Genomic DNA, 18,538 nt, shown 5'->3' on the forward strand with positions numbered 1-18,538 from the left:
GCAGGTGGTAAAGAGTTAGGGTACGCGTACAGTGCATCTGTTTTCGTCCGATGCACAGTGCGTCGGCCAAGAGGTCAATAAACAAAAAACCAATATTTTTAAAATGTATATCTGTTTACATGAATCTATTTTAAAAATACCATTTATTCATGAACATTCGCCAGAAAAAAAAACCGAACATCGATTGAAACAGAACATGTTCCTTCCGTCATAATCCGACACACGGTGCATTATACAGGTGTGCCGACTTCCCTAAAAAAACTGAGGCAGATGAGTCGTAATTCTCTGGCCACCGCCAGACGGCGCATGGTCCCAGGTACTGTACATGTGCGAATGTACAAACAATCGCGGGGATTGCGGGCGCGCTGCTGAATACACACAATCACACTAATTCGCACACGTACGGTACCTACGACCCATGCGCCGTCTGGCGGCGGCCAGAGAATTACTACCCATCTATCACAGTTTTCTGAGGGAGGTCGGCACACCTGTATAATGCACCGTGCGCGTACCCTTAGTATTCGCTTCAGATAGTGGCCATCGGCAACTGATCACCGGAGTTGGTTCCTTCTTTGACTGTCGATTCGTGCGAAGACTCTTCTTCCAGTTCCCAATGAGCCTCGTCGTCGAATTTTAACTCCTCTGATATCGAGCCACAAACCGGAAGTCGCAATATTAAGCCTGTAAGAAATAATCTTTTTAGAAAATGATGGCTAAGGGTTGGTTAATTATAATTTATCTTCAAAAATTTTGTAATACTTATGCGTTATTTAATAATTAACCTGAAATGAAACCATTAAGTTTTATTGGTTCCCCTAATCTTTAGAAGAGGATTAAAAAAAAACACCCCAACACACCCCGGAGATTTTTTTGTGTTGTATTATATATAGTAAGATAGTATATTTTAATATTATATAAATTTTAATTGCGAAGTCTTGCCAAAAACAGAGTTATTTAACAAAATATGTAGCAAGAACTGGTCAGCAGCCGAATACGCGGATATCCACTATGAGATTCGACTACGGTTATTGAAATAAATAAAAGAATTTTGATATTACATACATTACAGATACGATTAAATAAATAAAAATTAATGTCCTAATAATCATTGACAATTACTGACAAGACCCTCCGATCTCGCTGATTTTTTAATATGTTGTCCAGGTCATCACTCCGAATAATGCTGTAAATGTTTTTCTCGCCGGTAGTTGTTTATAAAAAAGTTGTTAAAAAAGTTAATCTACTTTTTATATATTTTAAAAACACGTTTCACATTTTCTCCTAGAGAGTTAAAGTGTGTAAATTTTCCCGCAGTAAAATGAGGGTATTTACGAATTCTGATAGCTTATATATTAATAATGACACTTAAAAATTGTAAATACTATGTACTCGTAAGCTTTGATTAAGCATGACTGCACATTTGTTTATAAAAGCGAATTATGATTAAAGAATGTTACGAATTTGTATACGAATTTCCGTTGCGGAAATTATTTTACGAAAACTCGAATAAAGAAAAATTGTAGTAGTAGAATTGTTATTAATCTTTGTTAATCTAAACATTCTTTTATATTTTATAGATTTTATATATGCATTGGGATCCGCAATCTGCCGATGAATCATTCAACAGGTAAGTGTTCATGTGAGAATACTGGTTATCGTTGGAACAATGTATGAAAAATCATGACCTGTTACTAATCCAGAAACAATGGCGATTCCTAGAGTGATTGCGAGTGCTAACAACTGGTAGCCGGCTTGTTGCAGTGCTGTTCTGTCCTGCCCAACTGTTATATTATAATCGTCCCAAATTTCGTCCATCTTTTCTGGAGAACTTGGTGCCCTTGCCTGGAATATCTGTAAAAAAAAAGTGTAAACAATTTATAGGAATCGGAAAACAAATCGGTTATCGTGTAGTGAAGCTTCGAGGCTAAATTCCAAACTACGCACAATGGGGTGTTTGCCTCGAAAATGCGGTCAAAGATATTTCAATATTCGCTCAATATTTGAACTGCTATAACTTTGCTAATATTTGTCCAAATTTGATGAAAAAGCAATCATTTTAAAAATTGAGATTTCTACTTTTTGTGCTATATACCATTTTCGCTAAAATGGCTGATTTGAGTACAAAATCTGTCCTCAAAGAGGAGCGTATCGGATTGTAAAGTTCGTTGCTATTTTTCAATCAAGTATTGCGAATTGGATTATAATCAATATTTTTACGTTATTCGTCTCTATTTCATGTACACTATCGAAAAGTATAATTACATACCCAGATAGCACAGAGACATCTCAAAGACGTCTAAAAGACGCCTGCCGCAAGATATAAATACGTCTAAAAGACGCCTGTAAAATCGTTTTCCCGTCTTTTTCTTTTACACGTCTTTGTTACAAAACTGTGCTACACCGGCAGTCGGAAGTTACGTACCTCGTATAGGGACTTATTGTAAGACGTTTCCGTGGCTATGCCAGCCATCAGAGCGCCGAAAATGCCAGCCAGAACACCCGGCATGCCGTGCAGATTGTGGACGCCGCACGTGTCATGTACCCGCAGACGCTTCTGTATTAGAGGCTGAAAACAAATTCAAGGGAGGTTACTCAAGTTGTGAGACCTAGACTTCAAACAAAATCTCCTGAATACGAATGTTATACCTTCCTTTTAGGACGAAACAATTTGTTTATAATCAATAGTGTGCTCGCGAAGTATGATTGCAGACAATTGGTCTTACTCTGCTCGGACAGATTTTGCTGACTGGGTACATTTATCCTAGTATATTTTACAACTGTGTTTTACAAAAAGGCATATCGTGTAGAGACATTTTTTTGTGACAGTGTCTACCGCGCCGACCGCACTGAAAGTACAATCGAAGCCGAATGTAGAAAAGGACAGCATGTAAATACGGATCGCGCGGCCGAAGCGTATCGGTGTGAACTGTGCAGGCTATATACATATATTATATAGCCGTCATACAGAATTTGAACTAGTAATGGCCCTAACGGCCGGTCCGACACGCATACGAAAATATAGGAGTAGTCTTTCAAAACTGAAAGCTCACCCTATATATGTATGGTCAGAGTGAGACCCTGTTTTTTCTCGTCGGCGTGCAAGAGAAGACGAGAAGTCGGTAAGGGCAACATTTCAATTAACATGGAATAATTTACTGTGTACACATCAATCAAGTTAATAGACGGAGCCGATGTCCAGCGAGGTCGTAAAGCTTACGATAAAATAGAGAGCGAAAGAGCCAATTACCGTGAGGTATTTGTATCCAAGCACGCTCAGCAGTCCGGCCAACGATCCCACGACCAGAGCGCCCACCGGCTCACACATCATGGCTATGTTTACACAGAAAATGTCGCGCCGGTTAGCCACGGTTCAATGTCTGTATGGGCTGGTCAATTAATTAATACATGTCGTATACCTGCCGCGGTGCCGATGGCCACACCACCGGCCAGGGTCGAGTTCTGTATATGTACCATGTTGAATTTGCTGTCCTTCGAGACCAGCGCCGAGACGGCGAACGCGATCACGCAGCTGGCGGAAATCGACAAAAGGGTGTTTATAATGGCTCTCTGCTGGTCATCGCCTTGGAGGCTGGCACTGTTAAACGATGGCCAAAACAGCCACAAGAACACCGTACCTGTCGCAAATAAAAACTAACCACTAACCACTTAACCACTAACAAGGGGGGTTACCCAATCGTAACACGCCGGTTTTAATGAAATTTTCGTATGATATAGAACTCATAAAAATATTCGACACGTATTTTTTTATAGCTGCCGACATTCATGTTAAGAGGGTGAAAATAGCTTTCAAAGTTGGTGTGGGGAAAATCCATTTTATTGAACAAGATCTCCGAAAGTATCACGTCTAGACAAAAATTTCCAAATCCAATTTGTGCGTCTTTGAATGGCGAATCTTGTTGTGTAAGCTAATTAAAACAAAATTTGTTTAAAAAGTATGTTAAAAATTAAGTTTTTGCAACATCTCTGGGTAAAACATTACTGGATGAAACATTTTTGGATAAAACATTATGATTGATCTCGGCTCGGGTATATCTCGGGTAAAATTTCTTTATTTTTCAATATTTTTCTATGGCACTTTCACCAACTTATTTCTGGTACTTTTCTGATTACAACTGCACCAAAGACGATATAATTTCAACTGTATTTAGTGGTTGAATCGACAATGAAATTTTCGATGGACAGCGTATGGGAACGAGTGTTCGCTGTCCTTCTTTGCGCCCGAAACCACTAAATACAGTTGAAATTATATCGCGTGTAATGTCATTTTAATCAGAAATTGCCAGAAATAATGTAGTGAAAGTCCCATAAAAAAATAATGAAAAATGAAGATGTTTTGTAATTGGATTAGTAGTGGTTCACACCGATATACCCGAACCGAAATCGGATTACGCGGCATCTTTACACTGCTCGGAAACCGAGGCAGCTCGATCTTCTTGGCCCCCGCGGGGTATTATCTTGGAAATTAGAACGACGTAATACTATTTGGAGATTAGATATCGAACATGTGATTAAAGTTGATAAATAGTGATTATACAGACCGATCATTGCGAATATATCCGAATTGTAGGATGGTCCCTCGAGATGGTGCTCCTTTGGTTTCTCCTTCATTCCCATCACGAAGCTGACGGCCAGGCCGAAGTACGCACCGAATGCGTGGACAAACATGCTGTCACCAGAGTCAACTGCCTATCGAAACAAGAGAAAAGTTTTCATTTCGTCTGTCGCGGAAGGAGCATGTTCTACCTTTTACATTTACGATAGCGAGCCGTCCCAAAGCACAGAACAAATTTCCCCATCTCCATGTTCTTTTTGTCCCGTCCAGGTGAACACAGGGCCCGCTCTAGCGGTTACGACGCCCCGGGCAAAAAAACAAATTGCCGCCCCTTTTTAAGCACTAAGTACCGCGCTGAACAAGATGACCTTTTTTTTTTTTTAGCAAAATTGTCTGGTAAGGGTAGTCTGAAATTTTCTATTAATTGATTATTTAAAACATCATTATTTTTGTCACACTTACAGCCAAAGCCAAAATGGCGCCCCTAAACTTTGGCGCCCCGGGCAAATTCTAGAGCGGGCCCTGGTGAACACTAGACCCGATAATTGTTCGTTCCTTCCCTTTGTTCTTCGAATCTCTCTGGTGACCCCCGTTTTGCGACACATATTACTCGAAGGAATCGTCAACTATAGCTTCATTTCAATTTAAATAGTGATATCATTGGAACGTCGAAGCGCGTTCCAGTAATAGGAATCTATTTCCATATTTCTGGAGAAAACCCCCGTATGAAAAATACTTTCCAAATGATTCGCAATGTGAAATTTTTATATTTTTTGGAATCGGCTTCGACAAGAACAACAGTTTTGTTCAGAGTAGCCAGATCAGGGGAAAAGTAACCCTTTCTTTGCCAGTACCGGACTCGTCCACAACAGCGACGTAACGCACCACGTGACTAGGCCGTGGCGGGAAGTGGGGAATGCAGTCTTTCCTCGCATGGTGTGACTTTAATCTCTACGTATAGTGTTACATTCTTATCACCCCCCCCCCCCCCAGAATGTAACACGATCCGAGATCGGATATCGGCGAGGTAATACTAATGCAATGATGAAACTTTATTACTTTTAGTTATTTCGTATGAAACCTTTACTTATGCTCTATTTCCTCTGTTCTGCCCAACAAACAATTACGAAGAAATTCATGAACATTCTACCTAGTGGTACACATGACAATGAACTATTTCAGAATTTTTAGTTGCAAAATCAATCTTTTCAAAAATCCGGAAGCATGCAATTGTGATAGAATCTCCAACCTCATTATCTGGATTCCCCAATCTCGGTCCCCAACCTCACTATCGGTTATTCTTTGTCGTTTACGTGCTCTCCTTCTCTCTACAGGATGTCTCAAAATTCCTTCAACATCCGGAAATAGGAGGTTCCTGAGATCATTTGAAGCGACATTCACCTTTGCAAAAATAGCTTTCGCGGGTTTGTTTAGGAGTTATTAATGAAAAACGCGGACCAATTAGAGCACGACCTAGCACGCCGCGCGAAAATCGAGGGCAGAGAGAAAGGATAAACTTACCATGAGAAAGGGTAAACTTACCATGAGTATATGCTCGCCCACGTACTTGTTCACGGTGAACATGATCAGCTCAAGGATACCCATGAACACGAGCTGTATGTAGGTCGTCTTACCGAGGAGCGCGCCCATGGATATCAACGGGGTGGCCACTGCAACATCGGCGCTCAGAAGGCTGGAAGTGGTTACCAAGAAGATTATTAACCTGCTGGCGGAACCTCGTAACCACAGATCAGTATTCATAACATTCGCAAGGATATATCAGGACGGGTTGGTACGCAAACGGGGCATATTACGGAATGGGAAGGGTTTGATATCATCGTTCCTCTGTGGATCAGAATTATTTCGCTTTCAGGTTACTGGTTACGAGAACATTATCAATAGTAACAGACGCCCGAATGCTGATCGTCGAAGCGCATTGCTCGTACAGATGCCGATCTTATTAAAATACTAGATCAATCTATTCGTTTCAAGATTCACGTATGATACTTCAATGGAATAATAGATAATAATGGAATAATAGTGCGACGTACGCAACGTGCACCTCTGTTGAAAGCGTTGCCGCATTTTGGGCAATTTTTAACTGTTAATAACTAAATAACGAAGCCGAAATCGCAATGTTTTATTCTTCATTTTCGTCTTATATTATCGTCGAGAACCATCCCTTAAATTTTCTCCCACCTGTAGCTAAACACCCTGTATAATTTCGTGACACCCTGTATTGCTGAGAGCTGACAAGAAGATCCCCGGGGGGGGGGGGGCACAGAGGTAAGAGGGGTCTCCAGCTAGCGCCGCCTACCCCCACCTCTGACGGTCCGTACTCGCCGCGTGACCACGCCCTTTCAGCTGCTACGTCACACGACGCATAGTAGCAGGATTCCCGTATTTACGGAGGGCTACGATGTTTCATGACTTACAGCCATATTTCATGACAAGTTTTCAGCAGTATTCTGAATTTTGTGCCTACGCCGTTGAGTACCCTCACTGAGTACCCTAGGGTACGTCTGATTCCCTCTCTTCGTCACGCGACTCGAGTAGTGGGGGCGACTGCGTCGGCCAATAGAACGCTCTAGTCGAAACTGCGTGTGAGCCTAGGCGCCCCCCTCACCAAGCCAACCAATCGGGCGCGCATTCTTGCCTACGTCATCGCATTCCTGCCAGGGATCTTCTTGTCAGCTCTCAGCAATACATCAGGCATGCACAGCTCGTAGCTCTCAGAGCGGCTCATGTGCTCCCAAGCGGCTCCCGTGCGCTCTGGGAGCCGTGACCTAGCTCGGACGTATGGAAGGGGTATCCACTAAGCGTGACTTGTAAACAGAGCACGAGAGAAGACGAGTGGGAGGAGCGGAAGGGACGGAGGGAGCGCCTGGGTGGTTAGACTACAATAACGTAAAGGAGTTTGCGTTAAAAGGTTAACAAGAAGATGAGTAGCCAAGGGTGTACCGAGAAATACTAGTAATCGGTAGGTTCCTGGTTCGAGGCCCGCTTCCGATTTTTTATTTCTGAAAATTGATACCTACCACAATTTTAAGCCTTAAAATCTAGTATTTAGTAGTTATTTTTATATTTTAACTAGAAAATGCATGTTTTTTATTTGTGGGCGTTGGGAAATAAGTCGAACATAAAAATAATACAGAATGTTATATATGTATACACCGTTTTGTATACATCGGACTCGCTCTGTCGCTCTCAAAATAGTCAAATAGCGTTTTGGGCCCACGAATGCGCGTGAGAGTGGGCGTCTACGTTATTGTAGTCTGACCACTCAGGCGGTCCCTCCCGCCCCTCCCCCTCGTCTTCTCTCGTGCTCTGTTTACAAGTCACGCTTACAATTAGTGGATTCCCCTTCTATAACGTCCGAGCTAGGTCACGGCTCCGACCCGGCTCATGAGCCGAGTCCAGAGCTCCGCTCCCAAACCGTCCACCTGTGCATGCCTGCTGTACATCATTGCTAGGATTATTATTCCCTATTGTTAAGAAATTTTCACGCACCTTTCCAGAGACAGGCTGGCTCCATGGGACTTGTTCATTTCTACGACGCCCTGGCAGAGTAAGGCAACCTGGACGAGGACCGCTCCAATCAGGAACGTGAGACCAACAGCACTCTGGCCATACCTCTTCAGGAACGTCATCAGAAACCCGAATCCGATCCAGATCATCACGTGGACATCTTGATACACTGAAGCGTTTTAGCGGCACGGCCGGAACGACGGGTGTGGAGGGAAAACAGAAATACCTTTTTTGTAGGCGCATGCATGGCTCGCGTGCTGTTAATGAGTTGCTTGCTTGTTTGCTCGGCCGCTCTCGGTGGCCCGCTCGCTCGTTCAGTTAATCGCGCGTTAATTGATCGCAGCAATTAGTCGGCCACACCGGGAGAGGAAGGACGCGGTTCCTACTGACCGATTCGGAGATAACCGCAGGCTTATGTCCGAGACATTCCGCGTTCTGCAATCGTAGCGTCGAATAATTCACGCCCCGGCTGCAATCAGTTTCCCCCACTTGCGACGCGGAACGTTTTAATAAGGGCTGCCCGGAGATTGGTTTCGCTGAGCGAAACGGTTTTGTCGGTAACTTTGAAACGGGATTGAAATCTCGGATTAGTTTCTTGTCAACGTTCTCGAACTTGAAGAGTGCGGGCTGGTTTGAATAGCTTTAATCGTCATTTTATTACATAGTCCTGTCAATGAATGCTCATAAGGGGTGTGTAGAGGGAAATGGAAGGAACACAATTTAACTTTGGGTCTTTCGCTGGACTAGTTAGGTGATAAACAGACTAAAAGTCCCTACTCTCCTAGAAGTTGAGCGTGGTACAGGGGGGCACGTAGAAGGTCCCCTTTTTCGATTTTCCGCTTATATCTCGGGAACTATGTGTCCTAGCAATAAGACTATTCTGTACAAAATTAAAGCGGACAAAATGTGCCACAACATAGCTTGGATTCAGTTTTTCGCTATCTCGCATAGTTACCGAGATATCCGCGCTCAAAGTTCACTAATTGAGCTAAAAAGTTAGCTAGTTAAGTGAGGCAAAAATTTCTTTTTCACGAAGCAGGGCTTCGGTAGCCCATACGCACCGTAACACTAATTCGTTATTACTAATTTTATTTTGTTACGTTTTCCTTTGCATGTTTTTTCTCTCCGCGCTGTAATGTTAATATCGCGTACTTTTTTGTAGCAGTGTAACCATCACTTATAAGTGCATAATATAGTCTGTGTGTGTGTGTTTATATTTTATGTCAAAGTATAGGATATATGCTGAGTGAGTTGCATTATTATATGTATAGGTGTGCAAGTTGCGTGGACCACCCTGTATGTATATGTATATGTAATCAATAGTAATCATACTTCAGCGCAAGAACCTCGTGGAAATTCTGGTCTGGCGATGAAAAGAAAAAAATGTGTAAAAAGAAAATGTTTCAGTGGCCATCCCGGTGGAAAGGATTAATATCTCTTCTTTCCCCACAAATTTCCCGGAAGATTAAAAAATCATGGGGAGCCGTTACAATGAGCTGTCCCATTGTTTCTCATTTCGAGTGTCTCCGTGACACCGGAAAGTGTGCCCATTAAAACGCAAAGTACCGGGAGAGCACAAAGAGGGAGAGGGGATGTGGAGAAAGGATGAAGAAGGAAGAAGATGAATATGGAGAAAAAGAGGGTGCCCGGTAAGAAAGAGCGAGTCGTACGACTTACGTGTGTACGTGACCGGCAAAGAACTCAGTTTTCCATTTAGATGAGGCCAAATGCTGTTATCCTTGTTACGGGCGTCCGCCTCGGGGGCGTAAACGAACGTGGCCAAAAAGCCACAGACGAGGAACCCTTCGATAAAGAGAAGCACGATCGCGTGTAGAGGTCTGTCCAATAGGCTGTCTCTCGTCGATTTCCTCGTTCGTCGACCGTCGAATGCAAGAACAGGCGAATCCGTGAAGATAGCCCAGGCTGGCACCCGAGGGTGACTTTCCCTGCCCCCGAGCCGCGTATCCATCCTTTCAAACCGTTCCCGAACAATTCTATATTGGTATCGACCGTTTCTTCTTAGCCGGAACGGTTTCCCGGTCTATTATGTACGAGGAATCTTCGATTTCGTCAGCAAGCAATTTATCGCCTCTGTTTCTAGGGTTGCGAGGGTGCGGGATGAGCCTTCTCATTTCTCGATAATGCAAAGTGGGCCAAATTGTCAAAGTCCCATAAAAAAATTAAGAAGTTTTGTAATTGGATTAATTAATTGAATTAATTCTGGGTTGGTAGTCGCTGAGAAATAACGCGACTTTATTGTAGCTGTCACAGCCTCATGAAAATAGCTACATGCGCAGTTGTATGCTTCGGAATAATGCAAATTACGCCTCTAGTCCAGTCAATGAATGCTCATAAGGGGGGCGTAGAGGGAAATGGAAGGAACACAATTTTTAACTTTGGGACTTTGCGTGGACTAGTTAGGAGGTAAACACACTAAAAGTCCCTACCCCTACGAGGTTAGCGGGCTACAGGGGGGCACGTAGAAGTCACCTTTTTCGGTTTTCCGCTTATATCTCGGAAACTATGTGTCGCAGCGATAATACCATTCCATATAAAATTAAAGCTGACAAAATGTGCTATAAGATTGATTCGATTCAGTTTTTCGCTATCTCGCATAGTTTCCGAGATATCCGAGCTGAAAGTTCACTAATTGTGAAAAATAAATTTTTGCCTCACTTAACTAGCTAACTTTTCAGCACAATTAGTGAACTTTGAGCGCGGATATCTCGGAAACTATGCGAGATAGCGAAAAACTGAATCGAATCAATCTGATGGCACATTTTGTCAGCTTTAATTTTGTATAGAATAGTCTTATTGCTAGGACGCATAGTTTCCGAGATATAAGCGGAAAACCGAAAAAGGGGACCTACCACGTGCCCCCCTGTACCCCGCTCACCTCCTTGGAGTAGGGACTTTTAGTATGTTTACCTCCTAAGTAGTCCAAACAAAGACCCAAAGTTAAAAATTTTGTTTCTTCCATTTCCCTCTATAACTTTTCGTTGACTAGACTATACTGAAAAATCCCATCTTCGTATTATCGAGAAATGAGCACCCTTGCAATTCTGGAAACGAGTCTACCACCTTGAATTTGCGAATTGCAGTGGACGAACTTTACTACCGATACCTGACACGAGTACCATAGTACATTTACAAGTTTTACGCAGAGTATTTGAGATCGAAGAAAATGGACTACCTTCTCCCGTTGATATATCCCGAATCGTTTAGCACAGGCACTTTAAACTGGAGACGGAAGCTCCAGGTAACCGACGCGACGTACCTCCGGTGTTTATTGGAATTCGATTTCGTTACTCACACGATACTCGATCCGGAGTGTCGAGGATCGATAAGCTTTTGCATCCCGAAGCACCTCGACTAGATGGGGGGAGCTCTTTTGAATACCCGATAAAGATCAGCGCCATCTCTTTGAAAAAGGAAGACAGGTCAAGCCAGCGAGTTCACGACTGCTTCTACTACGAATCCGTTTGTCGAAAGCGTCGCGAACGTATGTTTCGCCGAACGGGGGATATTCTAATGACTTTCATTCTTCGTTCGTTCATACTTCTTTCCTGCGGAGAACTTTGTAGGAACGCTTGTCCGGAAGAGGCGATTCGATTGATATTCTTTTGACGGCTTCGCGCCGATGGAATAAATCAAAACGGATGCCATCCGGAGCGCTGTAAAAAACGTTAATGGATATATTTTTACTGCTTGATGTTGGAACTCGATCTATATTGCTTTCTTTTATTTTTCCCTTCATGGGATAGTCTCGTTTTATGTTTCCAATATTAGCGCTTCTTCTATGCCATGTAGATTGAGGCTAACTTATACATCATTCCGAGTTATATCTTGAGTTTTGTATTGCCGACGTAGACATGTTTCCCGTTCCTCCTTTTCCATTTTATACGTTAACTGTGTACCGGGTGTTTCGTTTAACACGAACACGGAAATGTCTCCGATATCTTTGAAGGTGCGCAAAATTCTGACAGAACAAGATTGCTGGATACCTACCGACTCTGCGTAGCAATTTGCAGGAACAACTAAACATGTGATTGCCATTGTCACGTCCGGTGGTTCAGCCATCGTTAATGACTGATATAATCAATGATGTATAACATACACCTTTTTGAATTTCTTTCTATGCTTAATCTAATAATGTTGTACGAGAAACTAAATATTAAATATTATTGTGTTGATAATCAATATCGAACTATCGTATATTATACCACATTGCGTGCGATAGAATTAGGAAACCTAATTTTTAATTTGAATCTTATTGAACGAAATAAATGCGTAGCGAAATTTGATAAGGAAGAAGTCTACTTAGCGGTAATTACTAACAAATTATAATAATATATCGAGAAATATTATGTATCCGAAATTTGGAGTTTGAAATATACTTTGTTTATTTCTATTCAAACAAATAACATATCAAATCATTTATTAAAGAAATTTCCCAACTTCGATTTCTCTACATTACAATTCCATGATCAGAATCACATATAATATTAAGAAATCTCTCCTCAATTACCCGAGCCGAAGCCGGTGAATGAAGGTAGGTTCAAAACTGCGTTGAATCTCTATTCTAATCATTTAAATTAAATATCAATTAAACTATACAATCTATAATACGTCCACCTTATAGGACGTAACAATATTAATAACCGATAAAAATAAACAGTACGTGTTAATTTTTTACAAAAACATTACCTGCCTTATAGTTTTGTCGCAGTCAATAAAAGGTAAGTTGGTGTTACTTTCAAATTCTCAGAAACACTAACGAAAACACTGCGTTAAACGACATCTCCAGAAGTAACTAATAGCGCTCTGTATGAAAGACGATGAAGTTCTTTCATATAACACATGATTATTTCGTTTTAAGTGATGTCTTATAGTACTGTCGCGGACTGTACTTCTGGTCATGCCTGACCTAGTAGTAGTAGTAGTAAGTGCGTAGCAATTGGCGCTGCCGGCACTCGGCCCTTTTGCGGGTTGCAGGTATCCACGTTTTTCAGCCGTCCCCTCTGTTTTATTCGGCCCGGGCCATTTTCAGAGTCGTCGACTTACTAGACGGGTCGGTCATCATTGATGAGCGGGCCATGCTACCTAATTTTTTGTCAGTTTTTGAGCTGTTTTACGGCTCGGTGTGAACGTCGGGCCCCCTCACCTTCAGACCTGCAGGGTGTCTCGCCTGCCCTTTCAGACTCACCCCACTTCACCATAATTTTCATGTCGAATGTGTCAAGTTTTTGAAGCCCGTCCCTACTCTGTTTCCGGATAGTCCAGAAACCTGCCCACACCCTCCCCTAGGGCTAATCCCTCCGCCTGTGCTGTGAGTCTATTGGGAGTTCAAGATGCAAGGGACCGCGTATTGTTTGACCATTGGAAGGAAGTTACTGCCTACTTGGGCATCCGATCCGACTTTATCGAAAGTCACGGCTGGGCCGAGATATCAATTCCATACGGTCTTCTCTTGCCGAGTCTACTTCGCGCTGGGGTTGAGAAGGAAGGGTTCACCAACTTCGCCGAAATCTGTCTCCTGAGAGATTTGATATCGGATTCATCGAGATCTTCCTTCTAGGGTGGGCTTGACACACATCCTAGAAAGTATGGCTGATTGTTTGGATGTGACCATCATCCTCGGTTCTGGTCGGTGTTCAGCAATTAGCTCCGTCCACCCGGCCCTGGGCACAAATCTACTGGATTACATATCAAATACATCATAATTTATAGGAGAAAGACACAAATTTTGAGTCCGGTAAATTAAAGAGCAGCCCAAAAAAGAGTCAGGTAGCCTGTTTCATCGTTGTTTTTCAGCACCAGTCTTAAAAATTATTAATCCAGTCAATGAATGCTCATAAGGGGGGTGTAGAGGGAAATGGAAGGAACACAATTTTTAACTTTGGGACTTTGTTTGGACTAGTTAGAAGGTAAACATACTAAAAGTCCCTACTCCCAGCCCAGGAAGGTCCCCTTTTTCGGTAATAATAATATGTTGATATTTATTCAATTACTAAATATTTAAGTATTATACGAGGTATTTTCAATCTCATCCACTCAATTTCATAGTAGTTCATTACAAAGAATTTGTGTTTCCATTATTCTGTCCAACGCTCGCAGTATACAACGAGGCAAGGGGATAATAAAATACGCAAGATTGGTCAATTCGAATTAATTTTTAAACTGTAAATTCGTAGGAAATGGGCAAAAACGTTATTAGATGAAAAAAAGGAGTTTAAACCATTCACTCCGAAGCTTCAGAACGAACTGCAATTTATGGTTCTCCGTTTCTCATTCTTTTCCGGAGAACAAAGCGCGCAGGAGCAACAGGGTTCTCGGCTTGTTAAGCGAATAAAGATTCATCTCCGTTTGATTCTCGCCGTACGCGGACCACAGGGCAATCTCGGAGAATAAGTTCCTTAATTTCTCGTTTTGTTTCGTTTCTCTTCGGAGAGGAGGGGTGGTTATTCCTCTTTTTGATTTTTTGTATACGCATCTTCGGGGAGAGAATTATGGGGAACTCATTCTCAGTCGAGACGAATACAAATACGGGATTAAGTAATTTGATTTACTCACTCGGATAAATTCGCAATGCATCCGGCTCCTTGACGGATTTCCAGTCCTCGCGGTGACCTGAAAGTTTAATTACTCTTATAGGAACTTCCTATAGGAACAGATTCGCTTTTTATTCGCGCACAAACCATTCTAGGCAGTCAAATTTTGGAGAACAAATACAGTGACTCACGAAAGTATTTCAACACTTATCATGAAATGCATTATTTATTATGATAAGTAAGTATGTTATACAATACGATAAGATTTGCTTCCATAAATAAAAAATGAGCGCAATGCAAATAGGCTCCCGATTAATCCATATTAGTTAATGTTGAACAACTGTATTGAAAAATTATTTGTGCCAGTTTATAGTTTAAGGCATGCGTAATAAACCCCTATAAATTTCAGATCTGTAAGTATTTAAGTATAGACACAATAGTTAAATAACTATGGCGCTGAAAACTGGTGAATTCCCAAGAGAGAAAAACATGTTACTCTCTTGCCATGCCTATATCTCCGTAAAAAAAATTTTTTATCCGCGGCTTTGTTTAGGAGTTATTAACGAAAAACACTGACCAATCAGAGCGCGATCTAGACGCGAGTTGGCACAGTCGGCCCGGCGCGCCAACTGTCTATTGGCCACCTTTTGGGACACCTTGTATAAGTACCACCATCAAAATGTAATTGTGAAACAAATTTGGTGTTGGACAGTGTTATTAAACGATACTTTAACTTACTTTTGGCACACCAAATTTTGTATATTTAGTATAGAAAGATCAATATATCTTGATAAATCTTCAGATCACTGTGATAATCATGATAAATTTTGTTATCAACATTACCATTAAATATGTAATCAACTTGTTTATTTTTATAAGTGAATAAATATTATTGTTATCGTAATTTCATTATTTAAAATATGGGTGTCAACTGTATTTAACGATAAGGGACCGCTGCTGTATGTGATAACCTGAACCATTGCATAACTCATGGTCACGAGATCTGGTATGCGTGTGTGCAGGTAGACACTGACTTGCGTGATTTTTTTAGTAAATTACCTTTCGCTTCCGGGCCATATGTCATCAGCGCGCCCATTAGCACAATTAGGATGACTTGGACGAAGAACAGCAGACATACTTGCTGCTTTCCGCTCGCCGTCGAGAACATTCCCTACGTTCGAACGAAACAGGAAACATAAAAAAATAAACAAGCTGTAATATATCATTTATTTCACGAAGGTGATCCTGTTTGGAATTTCAACCCTGCCGTTCTCAATAGAACAACATACAAGGTGTTCGTGTTATTTTTGTCCAGGAGTTTTCTCAAAAATACGCTGAGCATAGCGAGAAAGGTTGTTTTGCTTTTTGTAAACAGTATAATATAAGGTGAAATGCCCTTAACGTGGATAAGCCAAAAGTGATGCCTAAAACTGGACAATTGAATTTTTATAGTAAAACCAATAACTATATAAGAGGTTAAATAATTATGTTATATATTTTGTGGCCTCTTAGCTACAAGTAGGTGTGAATATTATTTTATTAAGGCATCGATTGAAATTTAAAAATAAATTCAAAACTGTTTATCTGAAAACGGTATAAACAATAGTCTATTTTCATGCGAATCATGTACATTTATAGTTTGAACTTTTATTAGAAAAAAAGATATCATTTAAGCCCTTTAGGCAAAAAATAATTATCACGCATAATAATATTCATATTTTAAAATAAATTGGCAATCAGACGTAATTTAAATATTAATTATTAATTCAAATATTAGATGTCTGCAAGTTTAGAACTGTAGTGAGATATAAGCTTATGGCTTATACTCGATGCGCAATGTGCATACACCTTAAGGCAGACACGTGCTTGCGACTAAAAGGGACTCGTTGTTTTTACGCGGTTTTCAAGCGAGAGTGTGGTGACACACTCACACACCGCTAGACACATATAGGTACACAGAATTGCAAGGGTCCGGCATTTAACAAACCACGTCTCGCTAATGCACATTTGGGACCCCTACGTAGTCGCAATCGCTAGATAAAAGATCAATATAGCGGGTACGCGTATCCCAATTTGGCTTACTTTTGCGTTTTCGAGGCGTAATTTGCATTATCCGGCAGAATGTAGCGGAGCCGCGAGAAGCATTGGGCGGCGCGACAGTGCTGCTACTGTCAAGAGAGCCATACATTTTCTTAAATATCGAGAGATGTAGGGTTCTTATTAGTGTTGTATAAAGCTCGAGTCTTCGAAGCTCCAGAGCTCAGTCTTAAAGACTTCTTCTATAGAAACTTAGTCTTTAAGACTGAGCTCTGAAGCTTCGAAGACTCGAGCTTTATACAACACTAGTTCTTATAGAAAAAGTTGGAGGCCACCCCGCTGGCAGGGACACATGCATGTGACATTGTAATGTCAATGCAACGTTTATTATGTTAACCCATACGTTTTTAAACACACAGTTTGTTATATACAGAAATACAAAAGCGAGGGTTCTGTGACGATACACTTCCGGTTCGAGCGCTGATGTCTGTTCCTCTGATTTAATCACCGCGAGTCGTCGGTCACTGTAATCGGTAAAACAGAGGACGAGAAAAAATATATTGCCGGTAAATCAGTCTTCTTCTGTGGCACACGTCACTATACAGCTGACGATGTGCTGCGTTGGTGAGCTCGAGTGAGAGTGTGCCGCCCAATGCTTCTCGCAGCTCCGCTACATTCTGCCGGATAATGCAAATCACGCCTCGAAAACGCAAAAGTAAGCCAAATTGGGATACGCACCCGCTATATTGATCTTTTATCTAGCGATTGCGACTACGTACGGGTCCCAAATGTGCATTAGCGAGACGTGGTTTGTTAAATGCCGGACCCTTGCAATTCTGTGTACGTATATGTGTCTAGCGGTGTGTGTGTGTGCCACCACCACACTCTCGCTCGAAAACCGATCGGCACCCGACAAATTATTTAACTAAATGTACGTATAATTAGTCTTGTTTTAGCTTGTAAAAAGTGAGAAACAAAATTAAAAAAGCAAAAGAACAAGTGATCCATAAAAATTGACACGAAAGAAAAAAGATAATTATACAACAAATTAAAGATATTAGGTTGGGGAAAAAGAAATCCATCATTTCTCCGCTTGAGATAACGTAAAAATAATGGATTTCTTTTTCCCCTACCTAATATTAAGTTAGAAATCAATGATAAATCTAAATAAATAAGGTCTAAAGCAACCAATGAAAATAAAGATGAAATTAAAGAAGAGAAAGCGAAATTATGTACCCAATTAGAAAATATGGAGAAAGTAGTATTGTCTCTTGAAATGCTTGCTTTACAACTCAAAAAATGAAAATTAAACAGGATAGAACTTAATATGATAATATCTTGATACGTAAATCATTGAAGATTTAATAAATTTCGATGTTATAGATATAATTATATGTAAATTTTCAATTTGCCCCGGTATAGGCTTTGCTTCTGTTCAGGTATGTACTAGCTTAGATTGGATTTAATATGTCCAACTATATTATTAGGTTAGAATTTTTCTTGTTACATAATACAATTAAGATATTAATCCAAACAATAATTTGGGATTTTAAATTACTTTACAAAATCTGAATTTTATGTTAAAACTAAAAAAATTAATACTCTTCATCTAAATTGATAATATTGAAAATGTTGTCCAGACTTGAGGCATTTCACCCATAGACATATAGAGATAGACTGCGCGGCCTGAACGAAGCGCTGAAGCCCACAATGGCGGCGTGCGAGAGAGAGAGAGCATTAGCCGGGGTCCATAGCGCTCTCTTTCTATATGATGTGTCGACACATCAATTAGAAAGAGAGCGCTATGGACCCCGGCTAATGCTCTCTCTCTCACTCTTTGTTCCGCGCG

At 41.1% G+C, this 18,538-nt stretch overlaps 1 protein-coding gene across 6 annotated transcripts in view; it reads right to left on the bottom strand.

The window, feature by feature from the left end:
• Rh50 (Rhesus blood group-associated glycoprotein Rh50) overlaps positions 1-18,538 on the bottom strand; it is a 28,239-nt gene that overhangs the window by 1,100 nt on the left and 8,601 nt on the right. For 2 of the 6 annotated variants that reach the window (XM_076441654.1, XM_076441653.1), the window contains exons 3-12: positions 15,712-15,823; positions 14,675-14,731; positions 8,084-8,270; positions 6,116-6,266; positions 4,560-4,707; positions 3,417-3,635; positions 3,248-3,330; positions 2,423-2,566; positions 1,686-1,851; positions 14-681 (exon numbers count right to left, since the gene is read on the bottom strand). In XM_076441654.1, the coding sequence (XP_076297769.1) occupies positions 527-681; positions 1,686-1,851; positions 2,423-2,566; positions 3,248-3,330; positions 3,417-3,635; positions 4,560-4,707; positions 6,116-6,266; positions 8,084-8,270; positions 14,675-14,731; positions 15,712-15,823 (1,422 nt within the window). In that variant the 3' untranslated portion in view covers positions 14-526. Of the gene's footprint in view, positions 1-2; positions 682-1,685; positions 1,852-2,422; positions 2,567-3,247; positions 3,331-3,416; positions 3,636-4,559; positions 4,708-6,115; positions 6,267-8,083; positions 8,271-14,674; positions 14,732-15,711; positions 15,824-18,538 lie in introns of those variants that run through there. The other 4 variants (XM_076441651.1, XM_076441652.1, XM_076441655.1 and 1 more) reach the window with 4 other exon arrangements.

The sequence above is a fragment of the Lasioglossum baleicum genome, chromosome 16 (genome assembly GCF_051020765.1).
Source record: "Lasioglossum baleicum chromosome 16, iyLasBale1, whole genome shotgun sequence".
NCBI classification, from domain to species: Eukaryota; Metazoa; Arthropoda; class Insecta; order Hymenoptera; family Halictidae; genus Lasioglossum; species Lasioglossum baleicum.